A 13,310-nucleotide genomic window follows, 5' to 3' on the forward strand; every position below is an offset into this window, starting at 1 on the left:
GTTTTCAGTTCTATTTTTTCGAAAATAGCTACCATTTTTCCAAAATCACCAAAATGAATTATGCCAATAATTTTTCATTTATTAATATTTTTAATTTAAATTTCTGAATTTGGTTTAATTCTAATATTTCGAAATTGTTGGTCTAGGAAAAGTTTTGTTTTGGAATTTTAATTTTTTGTAGATTTTTGGGCAAATTCGGCAAAAAATCAAATTTTCAATGAATATCAAATTTGTGACATTCTACCGAAAAAAACACTTTCGAACATTTTTTTGTTGATCTCGACATCCAAAAATTGTTTTCACCTCCACTTCTTCGAAAATAGCTGCCATTTTTCCAGAATTGCCAAAATGAATGTGGCAATTTTTGAGTTTAATTGAATTCAAATATATATTTCAAAAATGTTGATCCAAGGCAAGTCATGTTTTTGGATTTTGCTCGTCGAGATCTACGTCCTATGTAGAATTTTTTGTAGATTTTTGGGAAAATTCGCCAAAAGCTCATTATTTCAATGAATTTTTGAGCTTCTCTCCCAAACACCTTCGAAAATTATTCTACTAAAAGGCGATTGATTGATGTCTTATACACCTAGAAGTTGTTTTCAGCTCTATCTCTATTTCTTCGAAAATAGCTACCATTTTTCCAAAATCGCCAAAATGAAGTATGACAATAATTTTTAAGTTCATTAAAATTTTTGAATTTGGTTAATTTCAATTTTTCGAAAATATGTATTAGTCCAAGAAAAGTTGTTTTTAGATTTTGCTTTTTGTAGATTTTTGGGCATTTTCACCCAAAGCTCACTTTCAATGAATATGAAATTTTTTACCTTCTCCCAAACAATTTCTAAAATTTCTAAAAGACATCCTTTTATTGATCTCGACATCGAGAAGTTGTTTTCAGTTCTATTTTTTCGAAAATAGCTACCATTTTTCCAAAATCACCAAAATGAAATATGCCAATAATTTTTCATTTATTAATTATTTATAATTTAAATTTCTGAATTTGGTTGAATTCTAATATTTTTCGAAATTGTTGGTCTAGGAAAAGTTTTGTTTTGGGATTTTAATTTTTTTGTAGATTTTTGGGCAAATTCGGCAAAAGCTCATTTTTTCAATGAATATGAAATTTGTGACATTCTCCCGAAAAACACTTTCAAAAATTTTTTTGTTGATCTCGACATCCAAAAATTGTTTTCACCTCCACTTCTTCGAAAATAGCTGCCATTTTTCCAGAATTGCCAAAATGAATATGGCAATTTTGAAGTTAATTTAATTTTCCGAATTTGATTCAAATATTTCAAAAATGTTGATCCAAGGCAAGTCTATTTTTGGATTTTGCTCGTCGAGATCTATATCCTATGTAGAATTTTTTTGTAGATTTTTGGAAAAATTCGCCAAAAGTTCATTATTTCAATGAATTTGTGACTTTCTCCCGAGCACCTTCGAAAATTATTCTACTAAAAGGCGTCCTTTTGTTGATCTCCCATGGAGAAGTTGTTTTCAGCTCTATTGCTTCGAAAATAGCTACCATTTTTCCAAAATCGCCAAAATGAAATACGGCAATAACTTTTAGGGTAATTTGAATTTTTGAATTTGGTTGAATGCGAATATTTCGAAAATGTTGGTCCAAGAAGAGTTATGTTTTTGGATTCTGCTTTTTCGTAGTTTTGGACAATATAGCAAAAAATTTTAGGTTGATTTAAATTTTTGAATTTGGTTGAATCCAAAAACTTTGAAACTGTTTGTCCAGGAGAAGTTGTTTTTAGATTCTGTTTTTTGTAGATTTTTGGGCAAATTCACCCTTACTTTTTCAATGAAAATACCATTTTTTACCTTCTCCCAAGCACCTTCTAAAATTTCTAAAAGACGTCCTTTGGTTGATGTATATATCGAGACCTTGTCTTCAATTTTATTTCTTCCAAATAACCACCATTTTTTCCAAAATTGTCAAAATAAAATGTGGCAACAATTTTTAAGTGAATTTGGTTGCATTCGGTTATTTCGATCCAGGAAAAGTTATGTTCTTGGATTTATCTTTTGTAAATTTTTGGGCAAATTCGCCTACGTCCAGAAGTTGTAGTCAGCACCGTCTCCTCAAAAATAGCTACCATTTTCCCAGCCAAAATCGCCAAAATGAAATATGGCAATTTTGAAGTTAAATTTTCGAGTTTGTTTGAATGCGAACATTTCGAAAATGTTGGTCCACGACAAGCTTATGTTTTTGGACTTTGCTCGTAGAGACCCATATCCCACAATTTTTTCTGTAATTTTAGACCATTTCGGTGAAAACTCAATTTTTCAGTACACCTTTTGACCGAATTTGAATCAAAAGTTGGCACTGAAAAAAAATAACAGCGGCGCAAAATCACATTTGAAAAATTTAAATTGGAGAAAAAAATCAATCAAAAAAATCGTTAAACATGGGCAACCATGTGCACGTTAGCGCTTTTTGGATAGTTGGTAGTTCCGCTTGGTAGCGGTTTAACGACAATTAATTGTAACGACGACGACGCCCAGTTTCCCCAACACTGCTATTTTTTCCGAACGGAAACATGCGAATTTTCGACCGACGCTAACATGTGTAAATTTGTTTTAGTGTTTGTAAATTCACAGTTCATGTTAGGATGTTAATCGTTAACTGGTGCTAACACAATTTAACAGATATTACATTTATTTGGATAAATACTGGATGCTAATGCTTCAGTGTTACATTATAAAACTTCTTAATTCTTCATACAAAATTGCTAATACTTTATTTACGGCAGTTAAATTAACCTAAGGTTGCCCCACTGTGGAAAAAGACCGTAGAAACACCGTCATAATATCGTAGACTCACGGGGGGATTAAATATTTCTCTCCTTAGACAGTTATCATCGTTATCATCATCACATCACCGAGACATTTTATTTCTCACAATATTGGATAATTACGCAGGACGCATTTTGTGTTTATTTATCATGTGTTTTGTTTGGGGTAAACAGTTCACGATATAAACTCTCAAAACAAATTGTTTTAAGTAACCAGTGACTTGGATCATGGCATAATGTAACATCATATAAATTCTTTGTTTGAGTCGTTAATAAAGTGTGGCAAATATTAACCTTATTATTCATACTTTTGTTAGCTTTGCAAATTTTCACCTCCCACAGTTTTCTATCTCCCAACTTTAGCCTCAGTAATTTTCTTTGTTGTATAATTTAAACTAAACGTAAATTTTCACGCTCTGTAGTTTCTAACCTCACGTAATATTTGATCTGCACAAGTTTACTTCATACCAGATCTTTTGTTTTTATAAATCTTTGCTAGTTTTGTTTTGTAAATATTTTGTTAATGAATGTTTCCATCATACAAATTATCTGATATAATCTCAAATAAGAATTTTGAAGTTTTCGAAACTTTAACACTTGTTCAGTTGTCGTTCATGTCAGAGTCATAGAAATTGAGGTAAAAAACACCATCGTGGGTAGGAGAACAGCCACAACCAGGAGCCCCAAACTCCGCACAAATGAATCAACGTTTCGTCGCCTCAAGAAACTCACCATGTACATCTAAGAACAATTTTAGTTTTGGATCACAACCTAGACGTCCTTGACTTTTACTTTGTACTAATATACACCCGGTATTTTAATACTATAAACCGGGTTCTAACCAAGTTTATTTGCAAAATTGTCGTAATTTTTGAGTCTTTGACGATTTCTTCATCCATCTTTCACATTCTTCATCTTCTCAGCAAGTGAGATATAACCTGAAGAAGAACGTGTATACTTTTAAAATATGAAAAGAAAAATATCTTCAAGTGATAAATTAACAATGCTAACCTTATTGTTCGCCGTTTAGAAAAGTGATACAGGATCGGGGATGGAAGACGGAGGTTTACACAGGAACAAATACACACCCCCCTTAACGTTGACAACTCTACAAACACAACTCCGGCGAAGAGGTTCTCTGTAATCAACTGTATTTATTTTAACAAAATTTAGATTACAAAAAAAATCTGACCTATCATAGAAAACTGCACCTTACTAAAGTTGGCGCACTCAAATTAGGATACAATAAAAAATAACTTCCCCTTCGTTCAGGCAACATGCATATTTATACTTGCAGTGTTAATCACAAGTTTACTACGATTAAATAGATATTCATTGCATATCACAAAACAACAGCTCATATTCAACTTACAACAACAATAACAGCAGCAGTACTTGGAAAAAATCCACAACACCAGATCACTTTAATAAAACGTACACTTTTAACAACGTTTAATATAATAAAAGGCAGTTGCATACTTTTTGACTAGTATTACGTTGAGCGATAAAAATGCATGTTACTGACTTGTAGGAAAATGCACGCACAAGAACCACTACGAAATGTACTAACGAGACGCCTATCTTTTTCATTACAACTAAAACAAATTCTACTATTTTTCCGCAGCTTCTGCTTTTATTTCTTTCGTTTTTTCTTCGGGTTTTTCTTCTTCGACTTCGTTCTCTTCGGTCAGTTGTCTCTTTTCGATCTCCGCTTTGAAGTTCTCGATGTCTTCTTGACTGCAAGCGCTTGGTTAACAACAAATTCGAAATCGCACACAATGTTTAATACCTGATCTGAACGAACAAAATTCCGTTTATAACGTTTAACATGTCTAAGACTGAACCCATGGAAGGCGGCTGGATTTGGATTGGTGGCAGTGAGGCTCCATTTTTACCTGTGTAGATCTCGTTCATTTTTTTCTGGAGAACGACGGCTTGTTGTGTTAGGTGTTTGAGACACTCTGATGATTCTTTAGTTTTTTCGTGGTTTTCTCCAAGCTGAATAAATTATTTATTAATTTCGAGTCATTATTTTTTTTTTTAATTCTACTCACTTGCTGCTTATAGATGGCGTAAGCTTCCTTTTCATTGGTTAGTGCCGACCGGAAGTTACCCATACAACTCTGGGTCCTGGCCACTAGGTGGTAAGTCACGGCAACTTTGAGAGATTTGGCCCCGTAATATTTGATATTTAATGCTAAGGCCTTTTCTAAGAAACGCAACGAAAGTTCATATTCGCCTACTGCGTGTAGAATTAAACTGATATTGCTCTAGAAATTTATTGTCGTTAGTTGGAGTGTTCAATAGTTAAATAAGTTTCTTACATCAAGCAAGGCAACTTCTGGGTGATTTTCGCCACATACGAGTACTGCGAGATATCTAGCCCTGTACAATAATTTTAGGGCAGTACTAACCTGACTATTGGCGAAACAATATAAGGCGAGATGTGCCTACAAAAATAAAAATTATTAACGTACAATACACAACAAAACTACTGAAAGTAATAATAACCTTGGCTTTTTTTATAAAATTATTTTAATTTTAAATATTAATAGAAAAAACACCTTTAAACTGCTCGATTATCAAATCCTTCGGTTTTGTTTCTTTGTGTTTTAATAATTAGTGCTAACAATGTTGCTTTTATACGAACCACATTTTTTATTGTTACAGTACTTAAAAAAATTGGTCGAAACGAAAAATCGAAATCCGAAAAGTCGAAAAATCCAAAGCTCGAGCAAACATCAAAAGCCTGAAAAAGTAAAATATCGGGAAAATTGAAAAATTCTGAAATTGGAAAATTCCCAAAATTGAAATGAAACGAGAACTAAAAAAATCGAGAAATTGAAAAGTCGAAAGATTATCGAGATGTCAAGAATTGGAACATCCAGAAATTGAGAAGTCCTAAAACCGAAATACCGAAAAATTGAAAAATCGAAACCTCGAAAAAATGGAAAATCGAAAAATCGAAAGCTCGAGCAAACATCAAAAAACTGAAACAGTAAAATATCGGAAAATTGAAAAATCCTGACAGTGAAAAATTCACAAAATTGAAATCGAGAAATCGAAAAATCGAAGTCAAAAAATTTAAAAAATCGAAAAATCGAAAAGTCGAAAGATTGTCGAGATGTCAAGAAATCCAAAAATTGAAATATTAAAAAATCAAGAAATCGAAAAATTGAAGAATCTAAACATTGAATCAGAAAATTGAAACATCCAGACATTTAAAAGTCCTAAAATTGGAATATCGAAAAATTGGTTAATCGAAAAACTGAAAAAATCGAAAAATCGAAAGGTCGAGCAACCATCAAAAGAACTGGAAAAGTAAAATATCGGAAAATTGAAAAATCCTGAAATTGGAAAATTCCCAAAATTGAAATGTAGAAAAACTGAAAAATCGAAACCTCAAAAAATTGAAAATTGGAAAATTCCCAAAATTGAAATCAAGAAATCGAAAAACCGAATTCGAAAAATTTTAAAAATTCAAAAGTCGAAAGATGTCAAGAAATCTAAAAACTGACAAATTAAAAAATTGGAAAATCCAAACATTGAATCGAAAAATTGAAACATGCAGACATTGAGAAGTCCTAAAATTAGAATGTCGAAAAATTGAACAATCGAAACCTCGAAAAATTGAAAAACAAATATCGAGAAATCCAAACATGAAAAGATGGAGAAATCGAAAAGTCGAGAAGTCGAAAATCGAAATAACCCAAAATCAACAAATTAAAAACTGAAACATTGAATTTAAAACAAATCGATGAATTGAAAAATTGAAAAATGAAACAATCGGAAAACTGAAAATTCGAAAACTTGGAAACCCAAAATGATCAAAAATCGAAAAATCTGAACTGAAAACTTTAAAAACCGAAAAATTGAATAATCGAAAAACAAAAATTTTAAAAATCAAATACTTAATAGTAAAATCGAAACTTCAAAAAAATTTAAAATTTAAAATTTCGAAAAATCTAAAAATTAAAAAATAAAAAAAAATTGAAAAATTGAAAAATCAAAAATTGAAAAATTAAAAAATAAAAAAATTGGAAAATCGGGACATTGAAGTCGAAAAATTTAAAAATCAAAATATTAAAAAATCTCAAAACTGAAATTTCGAATAACTGATGAATCGATAAAGCGAATAATCGAAAAATCGAAGAAAAATTGAAAAATCCATAAATAGCGAAAAAATTTTAAAAATCGAAAAATTGAAATATTAAAAAATCAAAAAATCGGGAAATCGGAACATCAAAAAATTGTAAAATCAACCACTGAAAAATAAAAAAAAGAAAAAACGCAATCAAAAAATCTTATATTTTAAAAAATTGACAAAATCAAAAAAGTAAAAAAATCCCAAACCTCAACCAGAGAAAAATTGAGAAATATAAAAATCAAAAAATTGTAGTCGAAAAATTTTTAAAATCGTACAACCAAGACGTTGAGAAGTCGAAAGATCGAAAGATTAAGAAATCGAAACTTCAAAAAAATTAAAAATTTCTAAAAATAAAAAAATTAAAAAGTCGAAAAACTAAAATATTGAAAAATTAAAAAATACATAAACCGGAGCATCAATAAACAAATTAATTGAAAAATTAAGAAATCAAAAGATTGGAAAATCGGGAAATCGAGAAATCGAAGTCGAAAAATCGAAAAATTGGAAAATCAAAATATTAAAAAATCTCAAAACTGAAATTTCGAAAAAGTGATGAATCGATAAAGCGATAAAGCGAAAAATCAAAAAATCAAAGAAAAATTGAAAAATCAAACAAGTGAAAAATCCAAACCTCAAACCAGCGAAAAATTGGGTAATTGAAACATCGAGAAGTGGAGAAATCGAAACTTCTAAAATTGAAAAATCGTTAATTCAAAAAATTTTAAAAATCGACGTCGAGAAATCAAAAAAATGGAATAAAATTGAAGAATCAAAAAAATCCGCACATCGAAACATCAAAAAAAATCGTAAAATCGAAATATGAAAAATTGGTCGAAGGTTATTTCGACAGGACTTCCCTCGCCTCTGCGGTACAGTACAATAAATCTAGATTTTTCGAAAAATTATAATATTTGATGCTGCGAATTTTATTATTTTTTTTTATGACAACCCTTCTAAGTTGAAATAAAGATATGTACGTAATGTTAAAGTACTGAAAAAAATAGTCGAATGTTCTTTCGATAGAACTTCCCTAAAAAACTAAAAAAAATTACCAAACCGAAAAAATCGAAATCCGAAAAGTCGAAAACTCGAGCAAACACCACAAAACTGAAAAAGTAAATTTTCGGAAAATTGAAATGTTGAAAAATTAAAAAATCGAGAAATTGAAAATCGAAGTCGAAAAATCAAAAAATCGGTAAAACGAAACCTCAAAAAATCGCAGCAAAGTTAAAAAAACAAGACATGGAAAATTCTATATTTTAAAAAATGGAAACATCCAGAAATTGGAAGTCCTAAAACTGGAATGTCGAAAAATTGGTCAATCGAAAGATCGAAGCCTTGAAAAATTGGAAAATAGAAAAACCGAGAAATCGAAGTATGGAAAAATTCAAAAATAAATATTGAGAAATCTAAACATGAAAAGATGGAGAAATCGAAAAGTCAAAAATCGAAACACCCCAAAATCAAAAATAAAAAACTGAAAAATTGAATAAATTAAAATTGAACAAATCGATGAACTGAAAAATTAAAAAATTGGAAAAATCGGGAAATTGGGCAATCGGAAAACGGAAAAATCGAAAACTTAAAAAACCGAAATATTCAAAAATCGAAAAATGAAGCAAAAATTTTAAAAACCGAAATTACCATTTTTTGATTTCGAGAAACCGAAAAATCGAAAAATCGAAACTTACAAAAAAATTAAAACCTAAAATTTAAATTTCGAAAAATTTAAAACAAAAAAATCCAGAAATCAAAAAATCTAGAATTTCAAAAATAGGAAAACTAAAATAATGAAAATTAAAAAAATCCAGAAATCGAAACATCAAACAATAAAAAAAAAATTGAGAAATCGAAGTTGAAAAATCGAAAATTGAAAAATCTAAATATTTAGAAAACTCAAAACTAAAATTACCAAAAACTGATAAATCAATAAAGTGATAAGGCAAAAATCGAAGAAAAATTGAAAAATCAATCTATTGAAAAATCCCAAATCTCAAATAGCGAAAAAAAAATTAAAAATAGAAAAATTGAAATATTAAAAAATCAAAAAATCGGAAAATCGAAAAATCTATATTTTAAAAAATCAAAAAATTGAAAAATTTAAACCTCAAATAGCGAAAAAAATTTAAAAAACGAAAAATTGAAGTATTAAAAGATCAAAAATTGGGAAATCGAAAAAACCATATTTTAAAAAAAAAATTGGAACATTCAGAATTTGAGAAGTCCTAAAACTGGAATATCGAAAAATTGGCTAATCAAAAAATTGAAAAACTGAAACCTCGAAAATTTGGAAAGTCGAAAAATCGAAAAGCCGAAAATCGAAATAACCCAAAATGAACAAATTAAAAACTGAAAACTTGAATAATTTAAAATCTAACAAATCGATGAACTGAAAAACTGAAAAATGGAAAAATCGGGAAACTGAAAAATCGAAAACTTGAAAAATCAAAAAATGTTAAAATCGAAAAATCTAGAACCGAAAAATCTAAAAATCAAAGGTTGAGAAATCGAAACTTCAAAAAAATTAAAAATCTAAAATTAAAAATTTCGAAAATTTCAAACAAAAAAATCCAGAAATCGAGAAATCTAAAATTTAAAAAATAGAAAAAATTAAATATTGAAAAATAAAAAAAATCGAGACATGACACATCAATAAAAAATTGAAAAAATAAAAATCGAAAAATTGAAAAATCGGGAAATCGAGAAATCGGAGTCGAAAAACAGAAATATTTAAAAAAACTCAAAACTGAAATTACGAAAAACTGATAAATCGATAAAGCGATAAGGCGAAAAATAGAAAAATTGAAAAATCAAAGTCGAATAATTTTAAAAACCGAAAAATTGAAATAGTAAAAAATCAAAAAATCGAGAAATCGAAAAATCTATATTTTAAAAAGTCGAAAAACTGAAAAATCTAAACATTGAATCGAAAAATTGATTAGTCACAAAACTGAAAAATCGAAACCTCGAAAAATTGGAAAACCGAAAAATCGTAGAGCCGAAAAACCGGGAAATCGAAGCATCGAAAAATTCAAAAATAAACACTGAGAAATCGAAACATGAAAAAATGGAGAAATCTAAAAGTCGAAAATCGAAATAGCCCAAAATCAAGAAATTAAAAACTGAAAAATTTAATAATTTAGAATTTAACACATCGATGAATTGAAAAAACTTGAAAAACCGAAATGTACTAAATCAAAAAATCAACAGACAGACGGAAACGGGATACTTACTTAGCTTACGCTCGGAAAGTAATAAAGAGGTTTCAAACCAAGAAGCATATAACCTGTTCGTTTTAATTAATATGATTATAAAATAACACTCATATACTTGTGGTTGATAAATCCGCCTTAATTTTGCACCCTAGGCAACCAGACTTTCGCAAAGAAATGTTGAAATTAATCTTTTTAAAGATATTTCCAATAAAATAAGAAAACTTGCATTTATATCGAAATTGTAACCATTTTTTAGTTTAATTTTAACACCTTTGATATGTATTGGGAAATTTTTTGCAACAATATACCTATTTCTCAAACTAAAAATGTTAAGTTGGCAACGGAAGAAACTGTCATTCTTGTCTTTCTAAACGCCAACTTTTGTTTATGTAGTGAGATGAATAATAAATTCATATCACTTTTTGGACGTGAAAATAAATTAAAATCAGTTAAAAGACACTTTAAACCTATTCCAAATGTGTTTCATTGAACTTTTTAAACCATTTTCACCAAAACTACACCTTCATCTTCTAATTCACATGCTTTTTTAATACCTGGCCGCCAACTTTACAGTATTGTTTCTAATATTGAAAATAATCATTATTCTTCACAATTTATGATCTCATTTAGTCAATATATCAGCAATTTTAACACACACGAATCACGACAATTAGTTAATTCGCTGTTAAATGAAATAACACAATGACGTTTGTTGTCATTTGTTTGTCATAACAACCTACTTGATTCGACGAAAAAACAAATTAATACAACTTATGCCAACCTAACAAGAAAACAAATTACACATGACACTATTGACATTTAAACTATGGCAACTTTTTATTTATAAAGAAAAAACCTAGAACAAACCCGAACACAACCAAATACTCACATATTCCGTTATAGTATAAGGATGATCAATCCCATTAACCCGCTCCGACATCAACACAGCCTTCTGTTGATACACCATAGCCTCGGTGTGCTCCCCCATAATATAATTCAACCGAGCGATCATCCTCAAGCACTGCGCAATCTCCGGATGCATGGCCCCGTACACGTTATTCAACAAATTCAAAGCTTCGCTGATCAACTCGTACCCGTCCTTCAGATAACCCTGTTGAATCTTGTTTTGTCCAGTGGTGTAGAAATTATACGCGTCAGTCGCCCTCGGATTGATGTGCTTGACGATGGGGAAGACGTTCAGGATATCCTCCTCGTAAAATATCAATTTAGTTTTAGAATCGAAATGGTAGTCTCTTAGTAGAATCTGAACGCCGGTTTTTAGACAAAACGAACGTAGGAGGGATATTTTTTGCAAGGAAAAGCTTTCCGTGGTAGCGTCGATGTCGTTGGTCGTTAGTTCATAGTCAAAGTAGGATTTCAGTTCTTGTTTTAGTTGAGACCAGAGGGTTTTAGGGGTGAGATTCGCCCATTCGTTATTGTCGTTGCAGGCTAGTGGGTTCAGTTTGCCGCGACGTTTGTTGCGCTTCCTGTTGTTTTTGCTCTGTAAATAATAATTTAAAATCCCGTTTTACTGTTTTACCACTCACCTCATCAATGCCTTGTATAGGATTTGACACTTGCCCTGAATACAAAAAGCAGTTCAAAAAGTGAGCAATCGCTATGGACAAGTTCATCATTTCTGAAGACTACAAAACACAAATTTAGAAAAAATAAAAACGCTTTTCAATCAAAACTAACCTGTAAATATACAGTGAAAATATGTTTAGCTGCTCTTAGCAATAACTCCGCAATAGCAATACTATGCAAATACTCCAACTGTTTAACCTTCGCTAATAAATTTGTTACTTTTCCTAAGTATCTCATATTGATTCCGCGATTGTGCAACGCTTCCGATAAAGTGAAACCATCCATTGGTGCCGACGAGTGGTCCAAACAGTCTCGAATCTGCAACGAACCCACAAATAATAACCTGTACACCACCAACTACTCCACTCACGAATGTAGGAATTTGTACAGTGAGCAAAAACTCTGCCGCATCTTTCACTAGTTGTCTCTGTTTAGAGATCACTGGGTCCAATTTATCACAATGTTTGATCCCCGGAGAATACACATCCGGATTAAAACGAATATCGAATTCCGTATCTTTCAACGAACCCACAGCCACAGCTGCCGTCTTAACAATATTTTTGGTGCTTTCTTCAACTACAAAACAAAAGTGTGACGATTAAAACCGACCTTAATCCGTCGCTACTTACGTTCTATTTTGTTTCCGTCGGTGATACTCTCGACCATTTTCTTCGCCTCTTCGTCCTCCATCTGTCCCTTTTTAGTTTCACTATCGTCGGCGATTTTCTCTGGCTCCTTTTTCTCGCTTTCGTCCTTCTCAGTCTTTTGGTCATCAATCGCCTGATTATTGTTAATTTTGGGGTCATTCTTACGTATATTCAGTTGTTGCAAGTGATATGCAGCATATTTAATAAACATCATATAACGCGAATCAACGAAACTATCGATCAATTCCTGACGCAAACAACACAACTTGTGCTTGTGTTTAAGTGGGAAGCCTAAGAGTTTCACTTCTTTACTTAATTCTTCGTCGACTAAAATAGAATGAGTGAGATTATGGTTGCAGAAGTTTATTTAGTTGATTACGTTGCAAGAAATTAACGTCAGGTGGGAAAGTTCGCAACAGATCTAAAATATAATGGCGTCCGTCGTTCCCTATGATACCTTTACATTCGACACTCGAACACAACTCGACGGGTTCATCCTTGTCATTAAGTACGTGATGAGGTAATATTTTTAATTGTTGGCCGGCTTTGTTCAACTGGAACAACCTCAAATTCAGTGGTTGGAAGTAAATCGATTACAAGAAATTCATGTAATGAGTAATTGTAACAAATTACTTTTTTTGAGAAATTCAGTCACTTTTACAATTACTTTTAACCCAAATACTCAAAAATATTGTTTTGTTTTTCTCTACGAATCGTTTACTTGACCTGGTTCGTCCCCACAAAGAGAAGATTAACCCAGTAGGGAGTAAAAATCTAAAACGAGTTTAGCACAGAATTAACCAAATTATACACAAGCTCTTCATCATTTTAAGGGTGAGCTAAAGCATATTTCAGCATACATATAAATTTCTGCCTCAGTTCTTTTCAGAAGTACTAACCCCGCCAATTG

General features: G+C 30.9%; 1 protein-coding gene across 1 annotated transcript in view; it reads right to left on the reverse strand.

The window, feature by feature from the left end:
* Positions 1 to 3,938: 3,938 nt before the first annotated feature.
* Positions 3,939 to 13,310, reverse strand: part of LOC135139226 (clustered mitochondria protein homolog) — a 34,071-nt gene continuing 24,699 nt past the window's right edge. The window contains exons 7-16 of the mRNA XM_064069378.1: positions 12,780 to 12,954; positions 12,383 to 12,727; positions 12,124 to 12,329; positions 11,865 to 12,071; positions 11,714 to 11,812; positions 11,056 to 11,667; positions 5,129 to 5,254; positions 4,859 to 5,074; positions 4,594 to 4,802; positions 3,939 to 4,541 (exon numbers count right to left, since the gene is read on the reverse strand). Of these exons, the coding sequence (XP_063925448.1) occupies positions 4,415 to 4,541; positions 4,594 to 4,802; positions 4,859 to 5,074; positions 5,129 to 5,254; positions 11,056 to 11,667; positions 11,714 to 11,812; positions 11,865 to 12,071; positions 12,124 to 12,329; positions 12,383 to 12,727; positions 12,780 to 12,954 (2,322 nt within the window). The 3' untranslated portion in view covers positions 3,939 to 4,414. The remainder of the gene's footprint in view (positions 4,542 to 4,593; positions 4,803 to 4,858; positions 5,075 to 5,128; positions 5,255 to 11,055; positions 11,668 to 11,713; positions 11,813 to 11,864; positions 12,072 to 12,123; positions 12,330 to 12,382; positions 12,728 to 12,779; positions 12,955 to 13,310) is intronic.

Source organism: Zophobas morio, unplaced genomic scaffold (genome assembly GCF_036711695.1).
Source record: "Zophobas morio isolate AGI-343-1 ecotype UQ-CSIRO unplaced genomic scaffold, CSIRO_AGI_Zmor_V1 ptg000031l, whole genome shotgun sequence".
Taxonomy (NCBI): domain Eukaryota; kingdom Metazoa; phylum Arthropoda; class Insecta; order Coleoptera; family Tenebrionidae; genus Zophobas; species Zophobas morio.